The following is a 20,428-nucleotide window of genomic DNA, read 5'->3' as shown; positions in this document are numbered from 1 at the left end:
TATTTATCCTTACAGAAAACAAAATAATCAAAAGCCTTACAAAGTTAAGGGAAAATGATTATACCATCTATCCCAACACTTATCAGCATTCCTCCATTTGTATCTAATTATATAAAATAGGTTTGCTGTATGCTTTGTGAGGATATGGATTTGTATAAATTGTAGCTTGTCTCGACATTGTTCATGTAATCAATACATTTTTCCAGTGATTAAAAAAAATAGATGTTTTTGTATGAATTAAAATGATTTTTGTTCAAAATTGGATTGGAATTTGAATTTTTTTTTAGTCTGTCATACACCAAAAACACTATTTATATTTCTTCTACCCAATTTTCTGGGTCATTAACATTGGGACATAGTTTGGTTTAATTTTTGGAGCACTACTAATTTTTGGGGGTTTAAGTGGTTTCATTTTAACCAAAGTTAGTTTTTCTAGTTTTTTTTTTTTGTTTTTTTTAAAACCTGTTCCTTTTTAACCTTGGAGTTGGGTTAAAAGCAACCCAAGTTGGGTTATTTTTAACTATAGTTTTTATTGTGTATTTAGTATTGAGAAAAATGCCATTCACAATTTTAAGGCCGGTCAATTGTCCCCTAGTCCGAGAAACACAAATACAGTTCTGGTATTTACGTCTTTGGAGGTAAAAGTGGCTGCCATGGTTCCATAAACTCAGAAAATACGGGCCCCCCTTTTTCTTTTTCAACAGGATGACCTTTGAGGCAAAAAAAAAAAAATAATTATTTTTTGATGTACTCAAACACCAGATTACTGTACTTTTTTACAGCCAGACTACAGGATTTATGAAGAAACAGCTCATGCCTATTTGTTACTTTGAAATTACAAACTCAGATAACAGCTCGAGGTCAAACAGAAAGACAATCTTTTATTAACTGTTGAAGAAAGAGAATATTTTGGAGATCTGAAAATTCTAGTTATATAAGTAAACTGTTTGTTTTTTGCCATTTATCATTTTATTTCTTAGTATTTTCCTGAGTTTATTGTTTTTTGCTTATGCAGGGGTGGTCTCAACCAAAACCTTAATGGCTTCTTCCACCTCTCTTCATTCTTTACTGTTCTTTTCGATGTAAATGTTCAAGTTAATCTCCTGTTTTATCTTGTCGTCTTAAATCACGATGCTACTTATGTGCTACATAAATAGTTAAAGAAATAAACAATTGAAGCAAGATGTTTCAGAACTAATAGTTATTTATTAACTTCTTCAAACCCTTGATTTCTCTTAAATGTAATCCTCACATTGTAAAATCTTTTGCTCAACAGCATCTCTAGAAGCGTCTCTCTCCCCCAGAATCAGTTGCAAAACCCTCTGTTTTTGGCGGTGTTGATCAGTTAGGATAAGGAACCACACTGGAAAATCCATGTAGTGAAAGAGCAGATAATTAAATTACATAAAGAAATGTTTCATTTTTCTTTTCATAAAAACTAAAAACCGATCCCTCAGACCCAAACACCTTAAAAGGGCTGACTTAAAAAATAAATTTTAAGCTTAACTTTCGAATGAAGCCTTTGAATGAGGTTTTTGTCAGGAGGCTACATCTGCAAAACTATTACTTTGTTTAAAAAAACAAACAATAAAAGTATCATTTGGAGCATGTTTTTTATTTACAAACTTAAAAAAAAAAGTCATACACATTATGCATGTAATCTACACACAACAGGCTCTGAATTCTCAAAGTAAAGACAGCAGATTTCCTTTTCTCCTGGGCTAAAATGGAATTGAGACCGTTGGCACGCTTTGTCCAACCTAATCTGTTCATATAAATAAATATGTAAATTCAAGTAGACAGCTGTGAAACTGCAGTGCAGTCAATTTGCGCTGCAGAAGTCGAGCCGACAGCAAAAAAAATCCAACACTCAGGAAACCGACTGACCCCAATGGACAGTTCCGTCGATATGGTTGTGAACTATAAAAAGGAAAGCACTTAATATTATGGTTTTCTTTTCCGCAGATGAACTGAATGAGTTTTTGACCAGAGACTCTGAGCATACATGGTTACAATCAGCTCAAAAGATCAGATTATATTGTTGTTTTCAATTGTTGGAGCTCGTAAACGTGCCTTCCACAACGCTCAGTCAAAATGCTCATGTAGTCAGTATGACATCAAACTAATCCCTCGTCTTATTTTTACATTTTTCAAGACAAACGGTTGAATAGTATCAAATACAGTATTTCATCTATCCTTCTCAAAGATCCTCAATATGCTCAGTAACGCACCAGTTTGTTGGTCCACATGCAAATTCTGCACAGGTTCACATGTGTAGGGTCAGACTGGCTGATCGTCAGTTCTTCCACAACAGAGGAACTTCAGAGAGGAAACGTTTCTACACAAAACTAACAAAAGCATTAAAAAAAAATCTCACAAGTAAGAAAATTATCAGACAAATGAGAACCAAAAAGCACATTGTAGAAAAATAAAAATCAATAAATATGCACAGTCATAAATAAATTAATTTGGTAAATTCCAACATTGTAAAATGAAAAGAACCCCCCCCCCAAAAAAGAAGAAGCAAGTAAACCCACACTTTTCAGAATAAAACACATTTTTCTGAAGAAAATGCTGTCGAGTTTCCAAAGCTACTGTGATGAATAGATGGTGCTGAATCCCAGCAGACTTGTTGTATAAGACAGGAACAGTTGGATGGTGGTTTTAATGTTCATTTAAAGGGAATCTCGCCATGTTAAGTTTTTCTAGGTTTCCTTTGAGTATCCGGTTCTCTTTCTACACTTCAGATCTGATATATTTACTTAGCCTTAAGAGTATTTGGTCTTTTCATTCTCTTTATAGGGATGTCAGACATGCTTGTGAATGGCCTACCTTGCGAAAAAGCTACGTCATCTCTTTCTCTCTGTTTTTACTGATTTCTGTTGACATTAAATGGCTTTGGGAGAAAACAAAGAGTTGAAGTATGTATCAGAAAGAGTTCCCCAACAGCTAAAACATGAGATTGTTTCTTCTATTCTGTACGATTCCTTTTGTAACCCTTAAAAAGGACAACAGGCAGGTACAAACACAGTAACGACACCAATGTAACTAAAGCTTGCAGCTGCGAGTTCAGTTCCTCTGGGTTGTATAAACACATATATAGGCTTGAGTGAGCGTTTTGCATCGTTTTTTTCATTTTTTTATTTACTAGGCTACAGTAAGACTGTGTGAGATTCAGAGAGTGCCACAAACCGCCTCTCTTTTGACCTCTCCTCTCTCACAGCTAACATTCAGAAAGATGGAGGCAAGAAGGCATTTTCTGTTGGTAGTTTCTTCGCTACAAGCAGGAAACCTTTTTTTTAATTTTTTTTACCTGTCTATTTGTAGGCATTTGTTTTCTTTAAAAAGTAGATGACATAAAAAGTACAGTACAAATACAAAAACAGAAGAGTTACATCTTCCCATGTCCTCTGGCTTAACAGAACGAGTCTCTCCGAAAAGGCCTGGTATGAAGGCATTTGATAAAGCATACATTCTTTTGCTAGAGTTGCAGGGTTTCAGTAAATGGTCTTAAACCTCAGCCCCACTGAGCCATAACTGTGTCCACGGCAATTCAAGATGATCCCATGCGGGTTTTCTCTGCCTCGCTAAGAAAGTTGAAATTTAATCCTGGCAGTGAAGTTTTTAAATAAATGCTTTTCACTAAATTTTGGAACTTTTTTTTATTAAACAATAACTGCGGGGATTTTCAGTTGCAGTACTTAATGGGAGACAAAACCAAACCATTTTTGTGTTATTTTACACATTTACTACCAGAAATGATCAAACCTGTCTCACAACTTCTCTTCATGTGTGATTATTTCTTAGTTAGATGAAAAATTTGATAATAAGCTAAATTGAATAGCCAACAGACCCCCTAGTGGCCATTTTAGTCACTACATGTCCAGTTATGAGAATGTAATTGCCAGGATTACTTTAAAATTTGGAAGCTCATTTTTTATTTTTCCTCTCTCTGAATCTTTCAATCTTTTGATAGATTTGCCCCTCTCTGTTCGGTCTGTCTTCAGTCACCCATAAGACAAGGCAGCGTAGGTGACTCCAAGAAATGCTTAACAGTAACAGTCCATCCACTCTTCCAATCCCTCAGTCTTTGCCTCAGAAAACTTTTTTTGGGCTTCCTCTGTTAACTTAAACAAGCGTCACTGTCCGCGTCTCACCTCAATCACATCATCATCATCATTGTCGTCGTCGTAGCTGCTTACATCTCCGCTGTTCACCAAAACTGAGGCTCTTTGGCCCTCAGACCATGCTGAGGGGGAGGAAGAGGAAGGTGAAGATGAGGAGGAGGAGTTAGAAGCAGCGGCTGGGGGGTATTGAGGCAAGAAACTGGTTCCGGTTTTGCCCGGAGAGGCAGCTGAACCTGGCAGCAGCGGGCCTGAATAGAGGCTGGCCAGAGTGGGGCTGTACGGCAGAGGGTATCCTGCTGGGAGCATGCCAGCCATGCCGTGGCTCATAATGAAGGGAGGCAGGGAGCCAGGAAGTGAACTGCTCGCGCTGACCGATGCAGAGGACGAGGAAGATGAGACAGCCGGGGCAGTGGTTGTTGTTGCATGGGAGGATGAGGAGGTGGTGGCGGCGCCGGCACCATTCACGCTCAGCAGATCTGGGTACATGTACCTGGGGTCGCCCAGCTGAGTGTGGGGTGAGGGGAAGTAATGTGAGCCTGACCCTATGAACAGCGGATGCCTCAGTGAACCACCCATCATCGCAGAGCTGAGACCCGCCGGGGGGAGGTTAAAGCCCCCGCCATATGGAAACCCATGTGAGGGCAGCGGGGCGGAGGGGGGATTGCTGGCAGCAGGCTGCTTACTGACCCACTCCTCCAGTGGCGACAGGGACGCTTTACGCTTAGAACCCACTCTCAAATCCTGAGCAGCACAGGCCTCTGCACCGACCTGGAGAACCTTTGTACCAGAGGAATTACGGTGGCCCGAGCTTCCCCCACCACTGCTGCCGTTGGCCTGCAGCAGCTTGGTGGAGAGCTGGGGGTTTGTGCTGGATTCTGTACCAAGCTGCGTGTTGGAGGCCACTGGGGCATCCGCTCCCGACCCAATCGTGTAACGCTGCAACTCATTGATGATCTCTGGGCTGTCAGGGGAAAGAGGGCGGGGCACAGCTTTGGAAGGGGTTGGCTGTCTCCTGTCAGGTGACAAGCAACCGTTGCTGCCGTTGGATGAAACTTCCTGAGCTCGTACTTGTAAGTCTGAAAAAAAAAGAGACAAGATTAAATCTACCCTCAATATACCAACTTACACCCCACACAAAAAAGGGAAAATCTTTTTCTGTTTGACAATATTTTCCCAGACCGGCCTACATGAGGCTGAAGTGGACGTCTGTTTTTTTTCCCGTTAAACTTCCAGTTACCTTTTAACTTTTCAGGGTCTTCTTCACCCTCTATAAAAATAATCAACAGCTGCTTTAAACTGTAAAATTTAAAATGTGATATAGATTTTTTCCTTAACACATTGCAGACAAAGTGGAAGCAAAAAAACAAACGAAATCAGACGCCAACTTCAGCCAAGTCCAACTTTTAAATTCCAACGGATAAATATAAAAAAACGTCACTAAAACTGGTATTTTCTGTGTTTTCTACCAACTACCAACTGTCCCATGGCCCAGGGACCACTGACTACGAGGACTAAATATTTGAATGCTTGTGTTTGAATACACATGTTTAGCATTTTGGGAATAGCTGCACAGTATGCTGTTCTCAGGTAAAAAGAAAAAGAGATAAAAAATTAATAAACAAATACATTAAAAATTCTATGTATTCTGGCAGAATTCTATGCCTTGGCAGACAATAAGTCAATAATGTCTTAGGTAATGTGGAGCAGTGAATGATGGACAAACCCAATAGTAATTGAAGTTCTGCCATTTTGTGGTGGCAAATCTACCTCTATTGTCCCAGTTTCTTTCAAAACAAGTTATTTAAGATGATGAAACGAACATTAACTACTTCTATTAAAGATCCACTGACGTTTTACGAGAAGTTTCTCCTTAAATATGGAGGGGTAAACGTTTGATGCTCATCCTACCTTTGGGTGGCGCTGTTGCACTCTCTTCCAAAGTCTTGGCCTTCCCGGCTGCTCTGATAGCAAAGATTCTCCCATCGGACGTCCTGATGTAAGTCCCTGAAGGAGTCAGAGAGACGGATGTGAAACATGCTGAGTGGTTCATTTAAAACAAGTCATGTGTTTTCAAACTAAACTGTTGCAAAAGAGATCATCTAACTTCAAATGCAACTTTTAGAGAACTGCAACTTATTGATGAAGCTTCAAATCATCAAAAAGTTAAATATATTTTTTTGAAAATATATTTATTTGAAAATGTGTGAAAAACAAAGAAATTGACAATCAAAATACTCGGTGCCGTGTCAACTGTACAAAATGCGTCTAGTTTGCCAAATCTTCATAAATCTTCAATCGCGTTCACATCTTGGTTTCCATTCTATAATACTGGACTTATTTTTATATGAAGGGTTGAGCTTTGAGAGTTTAAACAAAAGAAAAAGTGTTGAAAAAAGTTTATAAAGTGTGCAGCGAGGGATTTGACAGCCTTTAAACATCTGTAATTCTACTTTGCAGTTATTTTTGTACATGTCTCCTGCGATAAACGAGTACGCATTTTTTTAAAAATAGTTTACAAAAAAATTCAAACGAGTTTATTTACCTTTGGTGCCCCTTATTACATGAATGCTTTCTCCAGCAGTGATCCTGGCCTGAAAATCTTTAGAGCTGTTTGTTCCTGGAATGATTATGTCTAAAAAAGAGATCCAAAACAATTTTTAAAGATTCTAAAAAAAAAAAAACAAAGAGATTAAGAAGAACACACACACCCATAACAATAATGGACATTTACATATATGTTCCTACCAGTTGTGGTGACAATTTTCTGGACAAAGACTCCAGCTTTTTGCAGGCAGTTGACAGGGAAGCCTTCCAGGCTGGATCTGGAGGGATCCCGGTTCGGCCCTGCGGATGCTTGTCGAGGCATCGTGGGATTTGGCGTTGACTGGACTGGCCGGACACTTGCTACTGGTTTCTGCTCAGTGACAGTAGGTCGCCTATACAGAATTGATTCTGTTACTGCATAGTTTGAGTTATTTTTTTTAGAGAAGATTAACTGTGCAGTGGTATTGTATTTTCTTGTCATTTTAAGCTTACCAGTTCCTCTGGCTGAAGGCAGGGATGTTGGTGAGGCTCTGGTCACTGGCAGGGTAATAATGGGCATATGATGGGCGGGTGTATGGCACAGAGGCCCTTTTCTCCTCCTCGTACCCTTTCTTTGCAGCTCTCTTCTCAGCGTTGCTCAGCTTCAGCTCTCTGCGGTCCATCAGCAGAGACTCGTGGGGGAACGGTTGCTGCAGGGAAGAAAAGATTCTTTTTCTCTGCCTGATGGGTTTTGTTTTGTTCTTTTACTTTAAAAGACGTACACAATGTCAGAAAAGAACAATAACAGCCAGAAAAGAAAAAAAAAAAAAATCAAGGGAAGGGTTTTATTTAGTGAAAAAAACACTCGTCTTTCCACCAACACTTTACAAAGCCACAAGTAAAAAGATAGTTGGTTCTCCCTGTTTATCTACCTTGGTGATGTGGTTGGAATAAAGTTGAAGAGCCTTCTGGAGAACACTGTCCGTGCTATGATCAGGCTGCAGCTGCACCAGGGAGGGGTCCGGTTCCTCCTCCACAAAATGAAGAAGAGATTCAACCTCCCTCCTGGTGAAGGTCAGCACAGGATTCAGATCATCCACCACGCGGTCTGATGGGAAGAACACAATAGAACAGCTCGATTTAATTATTCAAGACTTCAAATAAAATGACACAAAGGGAGAAAGATAAAGAAAAATACATAAAGATCAACTGAGGAAATTGCACAAAAATGTGATCATACTGGTGATTTTCAAAGTAAAAGCCCCCTGAAACAGCAGTCACTGGATTATTGATAAATAATTAACTGTCGTCCTCTGAGCACAGACAGCTTTACAGTAACAATGCAATAACATTGTATTAAACCATATTTATAGTTTTTAATGGATTAAAAAGTTAATATGCTACATCTATTTCAGATCAGATAAACAGATTTTCTGTTCTTTCACTTCATCTTAGGCTACGTTCACACTGCAGGGCTTAATGCTCAATTCAGATTTTTTGAAAAAATCCGAATTGTTTGCTAGACCGTTCACATTTCCAAGTAAATCCGAACTTTTGTGATCTCCAGTGTGACCGTGACACGACCCAAACGAGACCCGCATGCGCAGAAGCCAGAAGAATACTCAACGGTGAACGACGTCACTTGTTTGCGGAGCAAACGTTAACAATGGATGTCAACAACAGTGTTGTCAAAAGCGGAGCTCTTTTTGTAATATTAAATTTATTTTCACGAAGGAGCAGCACAATTACAATCTTCTCATTTTAAGAAGGCATTGGAGTCGGGATCGTCTGTACCCACTGTAGTGGAATGGAAATGTGTATGTGTTGGAGCCGCTCGCCCGCGTGTGTGTGTGCAAGCGCGTGCCGCGATAGAGAATAGGGGGGGGGGGGGGGCAGTGTGTGCGCGCATTCATGTTGTGTGTTACGGAGGGCGGTAATAAAAGAAGGTTTCCCCCAAAATAAATGCTATGGACTCTTTATTAACCCGCTCTGGAGAATCTAAGGATCAGAACAGGGAAGAGGAGGAGGATCGCTTCGGGTCCCCCGCGCTTCTGAGCACGGTGGAAAGGGGAGAAAGGAAAAAAAGTTATCGCGGTAAAGGTTCAACACCACGCTCTGCCATTTAGCTGGAATTTTTTTCAAAAACCGCCCAGTTGCGATAAGAGCTCTGGAGTTTGGCCTGAAAAGAGCGATCAGCCCAAATATTAATCCAATCGGGGATCTCACTTCCCTTCCACTGACTGATCTCAGCAGCATCGTCCACCATGGTTAATGTTTACGTTCTCGTTCCCGCCTACTTTAACGCAAAATGATGACGTTTGTTGCGTGTCGATGACGTACAGTTCGGAATCAAGTCGCCTGGCCGGTCAGACGGAGGTCACAATTGAAAAGAACGGCTACAATTCGGAATCAGGACGGCAAACCCACGGGGCCTGGGTCGCAATTGAAAAGATCGGATCTGTGTCATTCAGACTGTCATGAAAAGATCGGAATTGGGCCGCTTAGGGGCAAAAAATTCGGAATTGGGTCGTTTCAGCCTGCAGTGTGAACGTAGCCTTAGAGTGCAAATAAAACAAGGAGTTTTCAGAAAAATGTGTTTTTTTTGTAGATAGTTTTGTTTGCATTTCATTTACCTCATCTTTCACAGATTATTAAACTTTTTAATGGGAATATGATTCAACCATATTTACAATTGGCAAATTTATTGACTTTTATTAAATTTGTTTATGAGTTATAGGTTGTAGAATCTCTTCATGTTCAATATGTTCCATGTTTCAAGAGCCATTTCTCTTAATAACGACTTTCCTCACCAGACATGCCCTGCTTTGAGATCTGCCGGTCGTAGATCTTCTTCTCCAGTGTGAAGTCGCAAACCAGCCGATAGATGTGGCACGGCTTCCTCTGTCCGTAGCGGTACACCCGGCACACGGCCTGAGCGTCGTGGCAGGGGTTCCATGAGGCGTCAAACACCACCACACGGTTCGCCCCAATCAAGTTCACGCCCAGACAGCCAGCCCTGAGCACCAGATAGATCAGGAGCATATTTTGGTTTTTACTTTCCCTCTGTATTATATTTTTAGAAGACTTGAAAATGACTGGTAAACGTCTTGCTACCTGGTCGAGAGAAGGAAAACCCACGCTGAGGTGTTGGAGGGGTCGTTGAACTGGTTGATGAGTCTCTCTCTTTCAGATGCTGTTGTGCTTCCATCCAGCCCTTCAAAATAAAAGTGATCATTAGTATCTTTTAAGAGTATCTGGGGGGATTTTTCCTTCATCCACGCCTTTATTAGTTGGTTTAATCTCATTTAATTTACACTTAAAACTCTGCTCCAAACCAACCTGAACAATAGATAGAAGAAATAAGAACCAATTTTTTAACAACTACAGGTAGATTAGCAAATTAAGGAGGTGTTTCAGGAGGAAGATGAGCAGGTATTCAATGAAGAATTGAAGAAATGATGTCAGAGAAAGACCACATATGAGAAAATGGGAAATGCTTGAAATGAGCGAAGGAGGGGCAGGGATGCCCGGTTTAGTTAAGTCTGCTTAGTTAGTTCAGTTTAGACATTTTTCAATTGAATTCCATGTATTCATGATCTTTATGATTACTATGTTTACAGTACTTTACAATTACCGGTACGAAGCCCATTGAGATGACTGTTGTTGTGATTTTGGGCTATATGAATAAAATTTAATTGAAGTGTATTCCATTATGGTGTCCTAATACCATCACTTAATCTAATTATGGGATACCAGTGGATTAATGTAATGTAATGTACTCAATAAATTTTAGCTTTTCATGCCAAATCTTTGCTTCAAGTGGTAAAACTTTTCACCTCTGTTCACATTAGCCATGTGATATTTGAAGCATTTTTTTAAGGTTGTGATTTTTTTTCCATCAATGCTTAAATATTAAAGTAATACATCTGTTGTTTCACACTACACATCTTTCAATTGAGTCCCAATATGATAAAGCCCTTTCAGTTAAAAAGAAAAGATTTATTCTACTCTGTAACTAAACATATTTAATATTTTACTCAGCTGCAAATCTTCTGGAACCTAAAATATTCTTTGCAGACTGCATATTTTTTGGGGTTGTATTCAGTATATTTCACCCTATTTCCAGAAATAGTCCTCTGCTTGGTGCCAGTAAGAAAAGCAGAACATGTGGAAAGATGTTCAGGTTAGATCTTTATAAAGACCTTGGTCTTTAGAATAACATTTTGAACTTTTTCCACCTTTCACTGAGCCATGTTATTAACTGCTGAAGAAAAATATACACAGATATATATTTATATGATTACTTACTGTAATAATTGAGGTTTCTGACCCAGTTCTGGTTCAGCCTGTCTCCACTGGGAGAAAGAGGCGATGGGGGGACTGGTCTTTTGGCCATGAAATCCTCAATCACAGTGAGTGTGGACAAACTCTGACTGCATCAGGCAAAGAAAAACAGTAAATCTTACAGTATTTTGGAAACTATTTAATGCCATATTTTTTTATTGAATCTGGTTTTCAATTTTACCTAAACACGAGGATTTTGTCTCCATTTCTGACACTCTCCTCGATCAGGTGGAACAGTAGCACCATCTTGGCAGAGTTCTCCAGAATCCCGGGCTTGTAGTCAAACATAATCTCTTTAGCCTGAACAGGTGTAATGTTGGATTAAGTGAGCAGACGAGGATGCTTACAAGATCTGCACATCAATCATCTGAAGCACACACTTACCCATTCTAAAGTGATAACTTGATTGGCTTTCTCCTGCAGCTGGGCGAGGCTCGGTCCTCCATTGGGGTTTGGATTGTCTGCGTTCTTCACCTTTTGATTGGGTGCAGGGGGACATCGAGCATTTCCTGCTGAGGTGAGGTCATCAAGGTCTAAATCTTGTTCGTTTGGCAGATTTTCCTTCTGCAAGGCCTCATACAGGACGTCCGGGTGGTTCCAGATCTGAAAAGCAGTAACTTTTAGGAAGCGAGTAAAATCAGAGAGCATTGACGTCCTGTTTCCTGTGCTCACCTTGCAGCACACGCAGAAGGCCTTCAGAGGATTGAGGCTGAGCCAGCCGGTGTTCCCTGCCTCTCTGAAGCGGTTCATGAACTCTGTGTAGAGCGCCCTCTGAAGAGGGGAGAGGCGCACTAGAATCACATGCTCCTCCTTCGAAGGCAGCTGATCTCTGAGGACATCGTGGCCTCGCCTGCATGAAACACAAGATCTTCCTTAAACACGGCTGACTTCCACCAAAAGAGCCTTCATCTCCAGGAACAAATGACGACTCTCACCGCTGAACAAAGCCCTCCAGCAGACTGTGGAGGACGTGGCTCCGGTACCTCATCAGCTGGACGTCCTGAGGCGTGCTGTCCACACACTGTCCGTTCAGAATTGGACGTTCAAACATGTTACTGAACTCCTGCCTCGTACCTGAAACCAGAAAACGCAGTCAGAAAATTCACCCAGAAATAAAGTTGCTGCTGGAAATCCCTCCCTGAAACCAAGCGAAGATTTGGTCTCATACCTAAGAAGTCGGGACGGACAAAGTCGACCATGCACCAGTACTCAATCAGGTTGTTCTGCAGAGGATAGCCTGTCAGCACCACGCGGCGGCGCGTTCGGATGCTCTTCAGAGCCTGAGACGTGCTGGCATGACAGTTTTTGATGCGATGTCCCTCGTCACAGATGACGACATCTGGACCAGGTCGAGCCAGAGCTTTCTCAACACCTGCACAGGTGAAAGAATTTAGATTTTTCCTTCACAATTCAGGAGCTTTTTCCACTTCGACATCCATTGTGACTCTATTATAGACTCATCTTCCCCAGTCTGTCTCACCTTTAAGTAACTCCTGCTGTTTGTCTTCTTCATCCACGTCGATGACATCAGATCCGGGTGTTTTTTTGTTCCTCTTCTTCCTTCCAGCCCCGAAGCTTTTCTTCATGGACAGGAGGCGGTACATCTCATAGCCCATTAGCAGCACCCCCCCATCCCGAGACCAGTCCTCCACAATCTTGGCCCTGGCTGCTGTGTTCCTGAGAGGAATTCATAAAAACGGCAGAATAATTCCACGTCTGTGTCGATTTCAGAACTCTTGTGAGAACTGGGATTTCTGAGATGCAGAAAAGCAGAAATTTTAAAATTTCTCATTGGTTTTTCTTTAAAATTATCTGTAGTTTTCATTTTCCTCTACTTAAACTATCCCCTGTAAAAGCTCATGCTGATAAATACGGCTTCTGTCACTCACTTGTGCTCATCGTTGAGGATGTGAACCTTGAATCTGCGCGGCGTTACCACAGAGGGGTCGGTGTCTGCAGGCAACGCCTCTGCGGGCGGAAACCAGGTGTTAAACTCTGACAGCCAGTTCTGCAGCGTGTTCACCTGGAGGGGCAACCAATGAGTAAGTAAACAGTTTCAATTTAGTTTACTTCTCCTCCAGTCTCCATAATCTGTTTGTCTATTCCTTTTTCAAAGAAAAATGGTATTTAATGTCACTAAGTAGCAAGTCGAAGGGTTATGACAGACAGACAGACAGACAGACAGACAGACAGACAGACAGACAGACAGACAGACAGACAGACAGACAGACAGACAGACAGACAGACAGACAGACAGACAGACAGACAGACAGACAGACAGACAGACAGACAGACAGACTTTAATGATCCCGAAGGAAATTTTAAGTGGCCAGCTGCCCACACTTAAAAACACAATAATTCCTAAAACAAATAAAAACAAAATAAATAGATGCAAAGATAAAAGGATAAAAAGATAGAAACAAATATGAACAATCACCTAAAATTTAAGTTGCTATGGTGACAAACAAATTTCCCACGTGTGGGATCAATAAAGTATCTCTGATTCTGATTCTGATTCTGAAATCAAGTCAGGTTTCCCAGAATTTCAGTTTAGTCAAAGAATAAAGAAAAAGCTCTCAACACAGAATGTTGTGCAGTCTGATGGCTCGTGGGACAAAAGACTTTCTAAGTCTGTCCGTGGTGCAGCGTTGGGATAAAAGTCTGCTGCTGAAGCTGCTCTTCGTCTTACTGAAGGCCTCATGCAGAGAGTCTTTGGCCAATGTCTGTTGTTCGGCCACCTCTTCCACTGAGGCCAGCTTCAGTCCCACAACAGTTTATAAGGTTTTTATTCTTGGCAAACTCTTATAATTTACAGCAAAACAAAACTCCTGAGTATCATTCTTTTACCTTATCAGGGTAAACATTTTCTTCTTATTTTAATCAGGATACCTTTGATCAGTTTGCACAGTTTGTGCTACAATTCTTTTAACGGGAAACTTTTTAGGATCCGATGATAAACACCAACAGTAGCTTACCGGAACGATGGCGAGTACAGTATGAGCCTGGGTGTGCCTGAAGAGGATGTCGATGAATGAGATGACTTGCAGTGTTTTGCCCAAGCCCATGCTATGAGCGAGGATGCAGCCGAACCCACTGGTGCTGCTAAAACGCTCCGACGACTCCACCAGGTTATCGTAGAGGAAACGGATCCCACCAATCTGAGTACAAAACAAAAGGAGATTCTTAGCTAAAGGCAAGAAATGACTTAAGAAAGAGGAATCAAAGAGTTCAAAGGAGAGTAAAAGTAAGATCTGACTGCTCTCATTTAAACAGATTCAAAGACCCACTCTGATTATTATTTGATCTATTTTAAAAGGATTCCCACAGGACATATTTTCTGCAGCGCACCAGTAGTTCATTAGAAATTCACCTCTGATCTGTGGGCGAGACTGTTGGTGTAGAGCAACCCCGTCCCCCCTTCCCCTCCCCATTACTGAGAACTCTCCGTTTCCATGCTCTCTCGCCAGCTAACATTACCGCCGCAAAAAAAATGACGAGCAATATTCAAGCTATCCAGTTATGAACCAGATGCCAAGTGGATGCATCAGAATGAAGCAGAGCACGGAGCTCATATATAATCTTATAATCCTAATAGGATTTTGTCGTCTGCTCCTGATTCAAAACAATTTGAGTAAAGAAATATTCAGAAAGTAAATTTTAAGCTTGATTTCTTTATATGTACTCTCCATCATCAGAAAAATGCCACGAGAACCTTTTTAAAAACACCAAAAAGTCCATTTACATCTTCACTAACAATAACAGTAGTGGGTAAATACATTTACAGATCAATATTCTGTAGTTGCTTCGGCTGGAGTAACAGTACCTGGTGAGGCTTGACTGCTCGAGCGAGCTGCGGTGCCAAGAAAATATCTGGCTCAGAAGGTGGGTGGTTCAGGTTGACCAGCACTCTGCCCTGGGCGTCTGCTTGGTTTTGGGCATCGTTGGTATGAGCCCCACTCGGCTCACCCTCCTCTTCCTCGTTGGTGGACTCGCTACCGACTTGAATAACAGTGTCGTCCTCCCCTGAGCTTAAATCTGCAATGTCTGGATTCAAAAAAGGGGGAACATGTTAACACTTAATCGCATCATTTGATCCAGGCTTCTTTTATAATAGTAATATTGATTATTTATTTAACTCCAAGTCACACTGGTTAATTTTTTTGACTAAAAATGTCCTGGATCGATTTTAGGTCAGTGAATTGGATTGTGCAAAATGAACTAATATCGACTGTGAACGACTATGACTATCGTCAAACAAAACTATGAAACAAATCAAATTGTTGTTAAAACGAATCCTTATGCCCACACCTAAATAATAATAATAAAAATCTTAGTAAAGCTTCAGAGAGAATTTAAAAACTTTGAGATGGCTTTTCTTTACAAACAGTTTTTTGGACACAACTCCATCAGTGTTACAAAACCATCCAAGCGTCTGAGAGTGTGTATATGTGTGCGGGTGTGTGTGGGAGCACTTAAACTGAAATTCCTGTCTGATACAAAATTATTTAACACACGTCACAGATTTTAAGTGGTGGAAGTTACACAAGCTGACAATCCACAAGGGTATATCATAAAAAAAGTAGTTTGTGTGTCTGTGTGCGTCACTATGTTAGTGTGCATAAAAACGAGAGCCAGCTTATATAAGTGCAGTGAATGGCTGGTTATACAAGTAGGATTAGAAAGGAGGGGGAGACTTGTTATGCAACCCCAAACTAGAAATGTCACTGTGCCACGCTGGTGTAGGTGTGTGTGCTTCTTGTGTGTACGTTCTGTCTGATAACTAGGATTAGCCGGGTTTATTGCTGCCCAGATCTGCTCTCATCTGCCCTGCAGACACCCTCTCCCTTCATCTTCCTCTCTTCCTCTTTTCATCTTGGTCCTCCCTTCATGTTCATCCATACATCTTTGCTCTCTCCTTCACCATCATCATAGAGGCGTCGCCGGTGTGGTGCCCTCCTTTTATTCAGTAACAGTTGGAGGAGCTTCCTGCAGATGTGGGCTCAGTACAGCACGTTCTCTTGCAAAGGTCTCAAATGTTCTGATGCACAGCCCCATTTGACAGGATGTGGGGGAGAGTTGACCTCAGCTTTATGCTTTTTTTTGTGGGAGTCAGTCACTGTGCTTGAATCTTTCCTAAGAAGCGCCGCAGCATTTTCAGTCTGGAAAGAATTTCGTTTTTATGGGAAGTAAATCTGAAGGCTTCAGCCGGCTTTCATCTGAAAGCAGTTTTTGATTTTTTTTTTTTTTATATTACCCACATTAAAATGCAAGGGGACTAAAACAAGACACATAAAACATCAAGCTGCATTTCAAACGATAAATCTTGAATTTCTCTGTAACCAACACCAGCGGCTCTGGATTTATTTCCCCAGGAAATACAAACTAATTTAGTCTTTTAATGAATCCTTGAAGTCATATAGAAAAGTGTGCAATTAAATAAACGCATGGCTGTCAAAAGTGCATTATAGCTGCTTATTGTTAAAATATAAATTGAACTAGTTGCTTCAGAAGTGTGCTCACATAACATAATTGTGTTACTATTTTTTTTCCTTGCAAGACTACACATGTTTTCTCCAAGAGAGAAAAAACTGAAAAGCAGCAACTTAAAAATCCTAAATTGTTTCTGCATCTCTATTCTCTAATTTTTTGGCCTTACAGGCTACTGTACAGTTAGTCCCTGATATCAGTTACTTGACTAGCACGGTTTCCTTTTGCCATTAGTAAGGTCAAGAACTGCTTCAGTTCAAATCCTGGGAGGGGAGAAGCTCAGATGCAGTTCCAGCTGACGGTTCGATTCCCATTCAGAGGACAATGGTTTTGGTTCTCAGCTGTGCTCAGGGCGAGCTTTATTTATTTAAAGTGTGTAGAATCAGTATGGATGCTTGGAAAAGCATCAAAGTAGATAAAAACAAGTGTGATGCCTTTGAGACTATCGGTTTGCTTTTCCGTGATTTTTCCACTCACTGAGATTTGTGGAAAACCTGAAAACATGTTGATTACGGAAACCGTTTGCGTGTCACCTGTTTTGTCTGTGCGTTCAGTAGCAGCAGAGGAGTTGTTCTTGCCGTCCTCCTCGCTGGTGCCTGTGCTGTTGGGGTCCAAACAGATGACCTCCTGTATGGACGACTTAACATCTTGCTGTGTGGAAACGGATGCCAACGATGGCGCCACCTGTTGTGCAACATCTGCTAAAAGAAGTAAAAGAAAGTTATGAAACGAGTAGATAAAGGGAGAGAACTAAAATACTGAATAGAAGGAGTTGTTTTGGATTATTCTGGAGTCTCACCTGTTGAGTATTCAGGCAACAGTGATTCAGGAAACTCCTGCTTTCTTTGCTCACCCAGACGCCGCCTTCTATGCAGCTCCTCCTGCTGGGCAGCTTTGGTCACTGCATCCAACTGATGCTCCCGCAGTAACTTTCTGCACAGAAAAAAAGGTTTTGGAGGTTACAAAAGGCTTGTATATTTTAAAATAAAATGGGAAAAAAACAAAACCACTAGATAAAGAAGTTAAAAACATAAAAATAGCCTGATTTCATTCTGCACATTCCTCCAGACAAACATTACATTTAAAAAATGCAAATCTTTAGGAAAACAATTAACTTTTCAAGCTTGTAAACGTAACATTTATACTAAACTACCATTCCAGATAATAATATTCACACAAAGAGTTAAATATCTAAACATTAAAAGAAACTAAGGGCAAGTATAAAGACCTAAAGCACATATTTGAGTGGTTAGAAAGACGCCTCAATGCATGCGCATGAACATTCTTGTGGTTGAGCTTTATGATGTTTGCTGGCAGGCAGCAGAGATGAAGTTGTAGGCTCAGCAAAGCCATAATAAGTAACAGACGATTGGCAAACCGGCTGCCTTCAAGTTCTACAAAACAGGGCAAAAGAATCCAGTGATAAAAGGCCAGCAACGTGTTTTAGGTAAAGACCTGAACAGATGGTTGGTGTTCCCCATGCAACCCAACTTTAAAAAACAGTTACTGTTAGATATTCAGCAGTATTTCCTCGGAAATGTGTTTTATGAACAGAAATGTAAAGAAAAAATTTAGTTTAAGAATGCAGTCGAAAAGCGTAAAGTTATTGGCTAAATTGCATAGGGTTTTCTGACTCAGCTGTTCCATATAAAACAATCTGATTGTAAATGTGGAGAAAGTTTTCTTTAACTCGTTAGGGGTAAACTGCACACATCCTGTCCTTTTTTGATTTAAATCTTTGACTAAAGGCCAAGTATTTGTTCACTAAATCATTTCTCTTTTTATTTTTAGACATTCATTATAACCAATGTTTACAAATTCATGGATATTGGAACTCATGTAAAAAGTAAAAAGTAAAAGGCACACAAGGAAAAAATAATCATTAAGAAAGAAAGAACAGCAGAGTAAAAAGTGAAAGTGTCTGAGATAAAGCTATCAAAGTTGGACTAGACAGCCTGGAGTCTATTATCAACCCCAAAAATAAGTTCTCTTGAGTTCATAGAGAGGTGTAAGTCTATGCCAATTAAGTTTAAACAGAAATTCAGGGATTACAAAATTTTAATCATGAACCAGTGATCTGTCTGTCTTTGGAGGGTTGAGATAAAAACAAAGTCTTAGTTTTGGTCTCCTTGCTGCAGTGAGAAGGATCTAAAATCTTCTCCATGTCGCTGGAGGTTCTCATTTATCCAGGTCATGTCTTGAGTCATGACCTCTGGGCTTAACATGGAAGAAAATTTTAAGTCCAGATGCTTTGATGTAACTTCAGGACTAAATAACTAAAATATTGAATAGTGGAACTCAAAAGTCTGAAGTTTTGTTCGGTCCAATATGGCTTTAGTCTTTGGGATCTGCAGTAAATGTGTGTTACAGAGTTTGTATTCATTTTAATTTAAAATTCATTATGCTTCAAAGAATCTATAGATCACTTTAATACAATTACTGTTTGGTCCATAAAATGGAAAAACACTGATATTATTTCTTTATGTCCTTGTTAGTTCGGACATTGTCTTTGACTTTCTTGTTTTCATTCCACACATTCCTTTTGCTGTCTATTGTTTGATTGCTTAATTATCTCCTGGTATTAAGGGTAATCCGCCTGAAGACTTTTCAATCTCCTCCTAGTTTAAAGTGTTAAACATTTGTATGAAGCTGAAGATTATTGGATTTATTTTCTATTAGACCATAAGAGGAACTTGTTTTTCCTTCTAAAGGTGATATGATCATGATTGCACCAAAGATACAGGTATCAAAATGGAGCAGCATAAAAACAATATTTCAATTTCATCTTGTCCACCAGAGTCCACCATTAAACAAAAGCACGTTGAGTGTGCAGTACCTGATGTTTCGTCTTATGTGTGCAGGTTTGGAGGTCCTTTTCTTGCTTCCTGTCAGGGAGGAGGAAGGGGCGGGGCTTTGGTTTGAAGGCCTGGAGTGGGGTCTGGATATGGATTGTGATGGGGGTGGGTGTGCAGGCGTCTCCGCTGACGGTGAGGTAGATGGGTGAGGGGTGCACTGCCACACAGCAGGATCCCCTCCCTGAGCCTCATTCTGGGAACTGAAGGGGGCGCCGTGGGACTGGTCTGCAAGAAGAAGACAGGTGCTTTGTGAAGTAAATGGAATCAAAGTGAATGCGCTTCATTAGACAAAAAAACATTTAGCTTAAAAATGATGTTTATTCTAGTCCAGGAGGTGGGAAAACTACAGCCCGGGGCCATGTGGCGCCAAACAGAAGTTCTGCAACAGTCAAACTTTGTCCATATTGAACACTAAGGCCAAGGAAAAGGGTGTCCATGAGTGGACGGGGAATCAGACCAACGGAACTCCTTTGTTTTGTTCTGTGGGAGAAGCTCATATAATCCGTGAACAACTGGAGTAGGAACTTGGTTTGTTTTGTTGGCAAAAGTTGAACCTGTTTCCAGTGCGTGTGACGCTCTGGCAAGGATGTCCTTTCCAGGCACAGCCACAAGTTGGAGGGAGTCTGGTTTGAGGATCGAAGAATTCCATCTCTGCATTTTACTGATGATGTTGTTCTGTTAAACCCAGACTGTCACTGGGGCAGTTTGTAACTGAGAGTGAAGAGGCAGGAATGAGAATTAACACTTAAAGGTTGGAGGTCATGGTTCTCAGTAGAAAGCCATCTACAGGTAGGTGGAGAACTCCTGCTTCAAGAGGAGGAGTTGAAGTATTTTTAGTTTATGAGTGAGGGAAGGATGGAGAACAACAGGCGTACAGGCGCAGCAGCTGCAGAAATGCAATCCGTTTTGGTGAAGCGGGAGCTGAGTCGACAGGCACAAGTCTTGGTTTACTGGTCAATTTATGTTCCTACCCGCATCTGTATTCGTGAACTTTGAGTCATGACTGAAAGGAGAAGATCCTGAATAAACTGAAAAGCGTTTCCTCTGGAGGGTGGCAGGGCGCTCCCTTAGAGATGAGGTGAGGAGCTCCGT

The 20,428-nt window shown here is 40.8% G+C and overlaps 1 protein-coding gene across 4 annotated transcripts in view; it reads right to left on the bottom strand.

The window, feature by feature from the left end:
• Nucleotides 1-1,594: 1,594 nt before the first annotated feature.
• LOC101167365 (helicase ARIP4) overlaps nt 1,595-20,428 on the bottom strand; it is a 45,115-nt gene continuing 26,281 nt past the window's right edge. For 3 of the 4 annotated variants that reach the window (XM_023956419.1, XM_023956421.1, XM_023956422.1), the window contains exons 2-22: nt 19,318-19,561; nt 17,281-17,414; nt 17,015-17,182; nt 14,818-15,038; nt 13,970-14,152; nt 12,884-13,017; nt 12,475-12,671; nt 12,163-12,366; nt 11,930-12,068; nt 11,667-11,844; nt 11,379-11,597; nt 11,176-11,294; nt 10,959-11,083; nt 9,765-9,864; nt 9,461-9,666; nt 7,583-7,758; nt 7,164-7,360; nt 6,873-7,063; nt 6,670-6,759; nt 6,036-6,131; nt 1,595-5,203 (exon numbers count right to left, since the gene is read on the bottom strand). In XM_023956419.1, the coding sequence (XP_023812187.1) occupies nt 4,140-5,203; nt 6,036-6,131; nt 6,670-6,759; nt 6,873-7,063; nt 7,164-7,360; nt 7,583-7,758; nt 9,461-9,666; nt 9,765-9,864; nt 10,959-11,083; nt 11,176-11,294; nt 11,379-11,597; nt 11,667-11,844; nt 11,930-12,068; nt 12,163-12,366; nt 12,475-12,671; nt 12,884-13,017; nt 13,970-14,152; nt 14,818-15,038; nt 17,015-17,182; nt 17,281-17,414; nt 19,318-19,561 (4,385 nt within the window). In that variant the 3' untranslated portion in view covers nt 1,595-4,139. The remainder of the gene's footprint in view (nt 5,204-6,035; nt 6,132-6,669; nt 6,760-6,872; nt 7,064-7,163; nt 7,361-7,582; nt 7,759-9,460; nt 9,667-9,764; nt 9,865-10,958; nt 11,084-11,175; nt 11,295-11,378; nt 11,598-11,666; nt 11,845-11,929; nt 12,069-12,162; nt 12,367-12,474; nt 12,672-12,883; nt 13,018-13,969; nt 14,153-14,817; nt 15,039-17,014; nt 17,183-17,280; nt 17,415-19,317; nt 19,562-20,428) is intronic. The other variant, XM_023956420.1, reaches the window with a different exon arrangement.

Source organism: Oryzias latipes, chromosome 7 (genome assembly GCF_002234675.1).
Source record: "Oryzias latipes chromosome 7, ASM223467v1".
NCBI lineage: Eukaryota > Metazoa > Chordata > Actinopteri > Beloniformes > Adrianichthyidae > Oryzias > Oryzias latipes.
Note: the sequence above shows the minus strand (reverse complement) of the source record. Positions and strands in the feature narration are given on the sequence as shown.